The 9,032-nt window shown below is 40.1% G+C and overlaps 1 protein-coding gene across 1 annotated transcript; it reads left to right on the top strand.

Moving 5' to 3' along the window:
• The first annotated feature begins 461 nt into the window (after nt 1-461).
• LOC131009804 (uncharacterized) lies at nt 462-8,160 on the top strand. The gene is made up of 3 exons (XM_057937210.1): nt 462-2,841; nt 7,229-7,457; nt 8,067-8,160. The coding sequence occupies exons 1-3, from the start codon at nt 462-464 to the stop codon at nt 8,158-8,160; spliced, it is 2,703 nt and encodes a 900-aa protein (XP_057793193.1).
• Nucleotides 8,161-9,032: the final 872 nt, after the last annotated feature.

Raw genomic sequence — 9,032 nt, 5'->3', positions numbered from 1 at the left:
GATAGGCCTGTTGAGCGCCGCGGCACCAAGCTGCCGAGATGATCCAGCAACACCACGAACCTAAGCTACCATAGCACACACGAACACCACAGCCCGAAGCCAAATAGAGCTGCCCATATGCCCACCAAGTGTTCGATTAAAAGCAGACCACAGCCCACCAGATGTTCGACAAAAATCCTGACTGTAGACGCATCCCAGGCAGCAAGCATAGCCGACAAAAGCATCAGACGAGCACCACCAACGCCAAGTTTAAGTATTTTATTATATTGTTTGTATTGTATTTACTTTTTTGAAGTTATTTTATACTCCCTTGGTCCCACTATTTTAAGTTGTCATAGTATTATTATCTCATTTCTATAAAAGGTAAAATTTAATCTTTCAAAAGGTGCGAATCTTATCAATTTATATATTTTTTAATTTTAGTATCTAGCAATGCGGAATTGATCAAACCTTTTTCGGAGATGGAAATTCGAGAGGCCATTTGGAGTTGCGACGGGGACAAGAGTCCGGGACCAGATGGCTTTAACTTCAAGTTCTGGAAAGCGTCATGGGAGATTATCAAGAAGGACTTCTTAAAGGTGATGAGTGAATTCCACGCCAATGGCAAAATTCCGCGGGGATGCAACTCCTCATTCATCGTCCTCATTCCAAAAAAAGAAGGAGCTTGCTCGCTCGAGGAGTTTAGACCTATCTCACTTATCTGTAGTCTCTACAAAGTCATTGCGAAGATCTTGGCAAACAGGATGAAAAAGGTTATGGATTCAGTTATATCGGATAATCAAAGCGCCTTCATTGGAGGGCGATATATCCTTGATGGGGTGGTGGTCCTGAATGAAGCAATTGCGGAGGCTTCGAAGAAGAGAAAGGGGAGGATTTTCTTCAAGGTGGACTTTGCGAAAGCTTATGACTCCGTGGAGTGGGATTTTCTGGATACGATGCTTGAAAGAATGGATTTTGAGCCGCGTTGGAGAAAATGGATCCGGGGCTGTATCTCTTCGGCGACGACTAATATTTTGGTGAATGGATCCCCATCTGGTGAACTGAGTTTAGAAAGAGGATTACGGCAGGGGGATCCGCTATCCCCGTTTCTCTTCCTTGTTGCAGCAGAGGGGCTACATTCTTTGATCACAAGAGCCGTGGAGAAGGAACTGATACAGCCGGCTAAGGTGGGAAACGACTGTATTACAATCTCGCATCTCCAATACGCTGACGACACGGTCTTCTTGGTTGAAGATGAAGAAAGAAACGCAGTGGCAATAAAAAGGATCCTCAGAGTGTTTCAGCTACTGTCAGGGTTGGCTGTGAATTTTAAAAAATGCAGTCTCTTTGGAGTTGAGGTCGAGGATGGTAAGATTGAGAGGATGGCGGCTGTTTTGGGTTGTGGTGTTGGCTCCTTCCCTTTCAACTATCTCGGTATGAAAGTGGGCAGGAAGGGCAAGAAGGTGGCTGATTGGAACTACTTGGTTGAGAAAGTGAGAAAGAAAATCGATTCGTGGAAAAATGGGAAGCTCTCTCTTGCGGGACGTGTGACTTTGGTGAAGGCCGTTCTCCAATCCATACCGATTTACCAGCTTTCTTTTACTTGTTTACCAAAATCAACTGTGAGTTCTTTAAATTCTTTACTTTGTGGTTTTCTGTGGGGAGGGGGTGCTAATAAAAGTGCGATTGCTTGGGTGAAATGGAAGGTGCTTTGTGATTCAAAAGATGCAGGAGGTTTGGGGTTTAAGAATTTAGAGTGGTTTAATCAGGCACTCGTTGGTAAATGGCTATGGCGGTACCTTTCAGGGAGGGATCTTCTTTGGGCTAGAGTTGTTAGATCCATTTATGGTGAGGTTGTGTGGGGAGAGACAGGTCTAGAGAGTGTGGGGAGAGGCAGATTTAGAGATGGGTGGTGGCCGAAGATCGTTTCTGTAGGGGGTGCTGCGAGTGATTCTTGGTTTGTCAATAATTTGAAGCCAAAAGTGGGGGATGGGAAGTTCTTTAATTTCTGGAGTCATTGGTGGGTTGGTCAAAAGCCTTTGAAGTTTATTTTTCCTAGACTTTACCAGTTGAGTGTGAACAAAGAAGCTGTAATTTGTGAAAGTGGGAATTGGACCGATACAGGGTGGGTTTGGGAGTTGAGGTGGAGAAGAGAGTTGTTTGAGAGAGAGAAGGAAGGAGTCACGCAGTTGGTCAGTCTTGTGTCTAGGATTAAACTTTCTGCAGGTACCAAGGATGGATGGATTTGGAGAGACGAAACAGGGAGAGGCTATACAACCAAGTCCGCTTATGAAGTTATTAAAGAACAAGCAAGTGAGGCAACGGAGGTGGCGGAGGAAATAGATACGAGTTCGAAGGTGTGGAAGATCCCTATCCCAAACAAAGTCAAGCTCACCGCGTGGAGATTTTTGAAGAACAGAATACCGACGTGTGACAATCTATTGAGAAAAAACATGACGTTGAGTGAAGTCGAAGTGGGATGCAACGCCTGCTTCCATCGTCAAGAATCCATGAAGCACGTGTTGCTCCATTGCCCGAAGACGTCAAAGGTATGGGAAGCAATTTTTCAATGGTTTGAAGTTTGTGTGGCACAACCACAAGATGTGCCTGCGCATTTTCAGTTTTTTAGTGGTTTGAGTAGTCGAAAAAGAAATAAGAAGTTTTTGATGGCTTTGTGGTGTTGCACTACTTGGCTCATTTGGAAAATGCGTAATGAGAGTAGATTTGAGAACAAAACGTGGGAGAGTGCAAATGTGATAGGAGAAGTCAAAGCTAGAGTGTGGAGTTGGGGTAGAATTTTTGGTTTTGTTGATCAAGGTGTTGGGATCCATCGATGGATGTCGAATGATGAATCTCCGCTGAGTTTGTAATCGTTTTGGTACTTCTGGTGCCTCTTTCGTTATATTTTATTTACTTTTCTTATAAAAAAAGTATCTAAAGTTTTGGGACAACAATAGTGGAATGGAGGAAGTACTTTTTATTTAATTTTTTTAAAAAAATAAAAATTTATACGTCATCTGTCTCATTACAAATAATTCATTACTTTTGCCATGAAAATTAATAAATATGTAATTAGTAGATAAATTTGGTTGGTGAAAATTGAATAAATATTACTCCTTTCGTCCACAAAAAATAGTTCAACTTTTTCATTTTGGAATGTCCACAAGAGTTAGTCCATTTTCATTTTTGAAAACTATTTATCACATGGTGAGCTCTATTCTTCACCCACAATACAATAACTATTTTTATTAACGTATCGTTCCTTAGAGTTAACGATCGAATAGCATTCAAAATTTCAAAAAAAAAAATCTTTTTTTTTTTAAATTAGGTGCGTGCTATTTCAACCGAACGCAGCGTACTCATTTAATCGAGGAATACTCGAGTAAGTCATCGCCCAAATCAGACTTACTCGATGGGAAGCTTACTCGAGTAAGCCCCATTGAGTACCGATGTGGGTGCTTTTATTAGGACTATTTTTTGTGGACGGGTGGTGGAGTATTTTAAAATAGGTATAGAGAGAAAATATGATGGGTGAGCCCATTAAATTCCTTTAATTATTTGCCAAAAAAGAATGAGACATTTGTAATGGGACATTTCATTATGAAAAGTGAGACGTGTATAAGGGACAGATGGAGTAAAAAAATTACAAAAATAACTACAATGTGACAAATACAGTAAAATAACTAATTTTATTTTATTTAAAAAATAAATTAAATAAGTCAAAATTTTATCAATTTAACTAATATGTAGATGGCCACAATGTGGCTATTTAGCATCACTCTTAGATATATAATTCAATTCCATAAACAATAAATCTATGCAGTCACATTATGGTTGCCCACACATCAATTCTATATTTTAAGAGATCACTAGTTCAAGTCTCACCAGTAGCGTGTGAGTTGTGTTTATGTATTTTGTATTTCAAAAAATAATCCTTTAATTTCTTTTAAATAAAAAAGTTAGTTATTTTATTGTATTATTTGTATCTATTTTTATTTCAATTTGTAAATTTTTATATTAAAAAAAAAATAGCTGCAAATAATATAATAAAATAACTCATTTTTCCATTTAAAAAATAAATTAACTTTTTTTTTTCTATTTAATGAATTTGTGGGTAGCCATTGCTTCGTAAATTCTTCATATATCCTCCACTTCTCCACAATAACTAGGGGGCAAGAAAAAGTAAAATTTCCACTTTATTTATTTATTTGACAATTATGGACATTTATTTGGTAACTGAAGAGATAACTTACCCTCATTAGTTGAGAGTATTGTGAATGAGAATTGGATCTACAATAGTAACAATTGTAAATTTATATAATATATAAAATGTGAGTTTTTTCCCTCTATTTTTTTTCTTCATTTTTCTCTCTTTTTCCATCAATTTTTTCACTATTGTTTTTATAATTTTAATTATTTTTTAAATATCGTCAAATTTAATTTATATAGAAATATTCAATATGTATTTTAAATTTAAGTTCGTAACAAAATCTTTAATATAGTACAAAAATCAGCAAAAATGAATTCAAAAACGAATATGGTATAAAATTTTACAACTTTTTTTATTTATGTCCGTATACGAAAATATTTATTTATTTATTATTATGTGGAATACTATATACTAATAATGTGTATATTCATTTTTATTATCAAATAATTTAAAATTATTTAGTAACTATAATTATCATTACACTTTATACATAGCTGAAAATTACGTTTTTAAATTTGAGATTTTATTGAGTAATTGATATTTTATATTTATTTATATTTTGATTGTGTTTAATATTTAGATATATTATTTAAACTGTCATTTAATTTCAATTTTGTCGTGCATCGCACGGATGGACGTACTAGTAAGAAATAATATTGAGAGTATTCATTCATGAGTTGGACGTACTATAGGGTCCTATACGCGATAGGGGCCCAACGTTGGGGGGGGGGGATTTGCTTAGGTTTAGCCACGTTGAGGTAGTAAACAGCGCGGACCCTGACTATAGGGTCCTATACGCGATAGGGGCCCCAACGTTGGGGGGTATTTGGTACTTAACCCTTTATTTAAAGGTTAAGGTGCAGATAGGCCTCTATAATATATGCCCCTATAGTGTATTGCTCTCCATACTCAATGTGTGTGTAAATAGGCCCCCAAAGTCCGAAAAAACGATCAATTAAGCCCGTTTGACTAACCGCCGTTAGTCAAACTTTTTTTTATCCCTAATTTCTTTCTTCTTCCAATTTCTACCCCCAATTTCTACCCGAATTTCTACCAATTCTAATCCAGCCACCGCCGGCATCTCCTTCGGCGCTGCTGGTCTTCCTGCAGCGACGAGGCCGTCGGTCACCTCTCCCTCAATCCGGCGCCGCCATCGCCGCCGCCACCGGAGTCCTCTACGGCCTCTACCACCACCCCTGCGACGATTCCGACGAGTAGCCACTCAATCCGTCGTGGCAATGTTCGTCGTCGTCATCGTCGTGGCATCTTGCCGGCGACATTCCGCGATCTCGATTCTAGCACCGCTGCTGAGGTCAGCGGCGTGCTTCTTGCACCTCGGTGGCGGCGGTGGCGAATTGAGGGAGAGGTGACCGGCAGCGCCGAGGGAGATTTCGGCGGTGGCTGAATTGGAATTGAGGTAGAAATTGAGGGTAGAAATTGGAAGAAGAAAGAAATTGGGGGTAAAAAAAAAGTTTGACTAACAATGGTTAGTCAAACGGGCTTAATTGATCGATTTTTTGGACTTTGGGGCCTATTTGCACACACATTGAGTATTAAGAGCAATACGTTATATGGGTCTATACTATAGGAACCTATCTGCACCTTAACCCTTTATTTAAAAACAAAATAAATATACATTTTGAGGATAATCAAAAATATAAAATAGATATGCAACAGGAGTAATACTATAGTCATTAATTGGGTTGTGGGAGAGGCATGGGAATAAACGTGTATACTGTCATAACAAATATTTTAATCATTTAATCATTGTTACTTAATTATTCCATTTCATATTTAAACAGTTTTCACAATAATACTAATATGTGTTATATGTAAAATTATAATATTATAATTATAATATTATAAATAGTGTCACTACAAAAACGTGGAAACACCGGCGAGAATTACCGGTGGCGAAGCTGCCGTCGCTAATTAACGGCGGCACACCCACGGCACAGACGGCGACCCAATTTTTGCATTTTACCGGCTATTTACGCGATGTCGCCGCCGCCGGTAATTATTAATATCAATTAAAATTAATTTTTATTAAATGTTTTATTAAATAACGGCGGCGACCACACCACCGATAATTAATGCACGGATCGTCAATTAGCGGTGGTGAAATGCCGCCGCTAATTACCTAAATTCAATTAGGTCTGGCCGCGATTACCCTTCTCAGAATACCCCCCTCTCCCCGGCCCGCCGCGATTTCCCCCTGCCCCCAGCCCCCCTTTCCCCCGTCCAGACTGCCGGAACTGCACCCGCACTGCCTTTGTCGCCGGAACCAGCCACTGCCGTCGGTCAGCACCCCGCCCCAGCCCAGGTCCTCTCTTTCTCGTCTCCGTTCGAGGACGCCGCTCCGCCATTGCTTTGACGACGCTGCGCCGCCGACCACCACCGTACGCTCTCTATCCCCCCCCCCCATTTTATTTATTTATTTATTTACTATTATTTTTTTAGATTAAAATTAATGTTAATTAGATTAGTGTTAATTAGATTAATTTTAATTAATTTATAGTATGATTAATTATGAAGCGTGATTAATTTTAATTAATTAGATTAATTTGTTAGTTTATATAGTATGATTAAGTATGAATTTGTCAGATTAATTTATTTATGTTAGATAATTTTGTTAAATTAAGTATGATTAAGTGAATTTTAAGTATGCTAGTATGTGTTTAGGATGAAATGATATGTTATTATATATTGTGGGATAGATTTAATCAATTTCTTAATGATCTTCTCCATTTGAATAGAAATTGATTATTTCTTAAGGATCTTCACCCAACAAATGATTATTTTTAATTTAATTATTTTATTTTTTATTGCTTAATTTGTATTGTATTGTTTCGACAATGGGGGCCGGGTAGACCTAGTATAGGCTTAGTAAATTAGGGCCACTATAGTCCCTATAGTTGCTGGTAGAGTCGAGCACTTGGTAGTTAGGATAGTGGGGTTATGGTGTCGAAATTTCATTTGATTCAAGTAATTTATTATATTTTATTTGTGTCAATGCTTATCTGAATCAATTTGAAACAGGTAGCATATCTACTCGTAGAGGTTTCCTTGGGTTTGGTCGATCTGCACAGCATGAGCAGACTGATGACACATCTTCAAGGCCCGGGGGTTACATTTCTATGACTCCTGAGACTCCCCAGGCCTCTTCTAATTCACGGGCTAGAAGGCCCAGAGGCCCATCAACTGCCGAGATCAGGGCCCGCTCGACTAGGAGCACATGGAGGATTGTCTTTGAGAGGATGCCTACTGGGTAAGTATTTTAATTTAAGGAAAAATGTGCAAATAGGCCCTTGAAGTAGTAGCCCCTATATCGTATAGCTCCATTTACTCACTGTGTGTGCAAATAGGCCCCCAAAGTCTTAAAAATCGCTCAATTAAACCCCTCTGACCAAACACCGTTTGGTTCCGTTAGTCAACCTTTTTTTATTTTTTAATTAAATGTGGGGCCCACCTTCACCATTCTCCTCTCCAACAACCTTCCTCTCTCGCCGGAATAAGGATTCATGTCCCTTAGTCTATCAGCCCATCTCTGACGAAATCGCCATCGGCATATCGCCTCTGCCCCTCGCCTCTCACCCCTTCCCTCTTTTTTTTTTTTTTTTTCTTTCTCTCTCACGCCAACCGCCTCTCTCTCCCTCTCTGTCTCCTCGCCGCTGCACATGCGGCGGCGATCGCCACCTCCGCCACCTACTCAGTCTCGGCGTTACCTTCTCCACCTCCTACCGCTTCTATACTTTTCTCCTCCCTCTCTCTCTCTTTTGCCTCGAAGAATATCACGTGCCGCCCCGCCATTTCCCCGATCCATATGGATCCACGGGCAAATTCAACCTCTGTTCGTAAGGCATAACATTTTGTACAGCTTGTACAGTGAGAGAGTTGGTGAAGGAGCGAGTTGCTCGCCAATTTTAAGGGAGAAGACGACGTCGCGTGGGCAACAGCAGTGGCCGTGGTAGCTGCTGCTGCCATCGAATGAGGGGGAGCGACTATTTGGGGATCTAGGTTTTGAACAGGGAAAGATGAGGAGTCGGTCGGGGCGGCCACGACAGCTCGTGACGATGGCGTGGAGGCGGCGATTTTTGGAATTAGTGTGAGAAGACAGAGATAGTTGAGAGGGACCGTGGTGGTTGAGGGTGGTGCCCTTCGTCGGAGTAGGAGGCGGAAGGGGCGAGGGCTCTTTGTGTCTATGTGGGTGTTTTCGACGTAGGGCTCTTTGTGGCTCTTCCAACTCCACTTCGACGGCCACCACCACCGCCGACCGCCTTTCTCGCTCATTAATTGCTGCCGCCGTCGAGAGGACATGAATCCTTGTTCCGGCGAGAGAGGGAGGCTGTCGGGGAGAGAGATTGAGAGAATGGTGAAGATGGGCTCCACATTTAATTTAAAAATAATAAAAAAAGGTTGACTAACGGAACCAAACGGCGTTTGGTCAGAGGGGTTTAATTGAGCGATTTTCAAGACTTCGGGGGCCTATTTGAACACACAGTGAGTAAAGGGAGCTATACGCTATAGGGGCTACTACTTCAAGGGCCATTTGCACATTTTCCCTTTAATTTAAATCATTATTTATCGTATAGCAAATAATTCCTTAAATTACTTTTACACAATGTGTTGATGGAGCAAGCGGGCCTGACCAAAGCCTGTACTAAAGCATTTAAGAGGGCTGATAACCCAGGCAGGTACACTTGGAGGTTGACTCCCCCGGGGGTGAAGGATTCGTACTTTGAGGAATTACGGGTATAATTGAATTTATAGTACATATAAATTTATCATTATCTATTGTTAAATGTTATATATTAAATTAACTATTTTTTTCAACAGAAAGAGT

This window comes from Salvia miltiorrhiza, chromosome 2, assembly GCF_028751815.1.
Source record: "Salvia miltiorrhiza cultivar Shanhuang (shh) chromosome 2, IMPLAD_Smil_shh, whole genome shotgun sequence".
Classification (NCBI taxonomy): domain Eukaryota; kingdom Viridiplantae; phylum Streptophyta; class Magnoliopsida; order Lamiales; family Lamiaceae; genus Salvia; species Salvia miltiorrhiza.
This window is presented reverse-complemented; position numbering and strand designations above follow the sequence as displayed.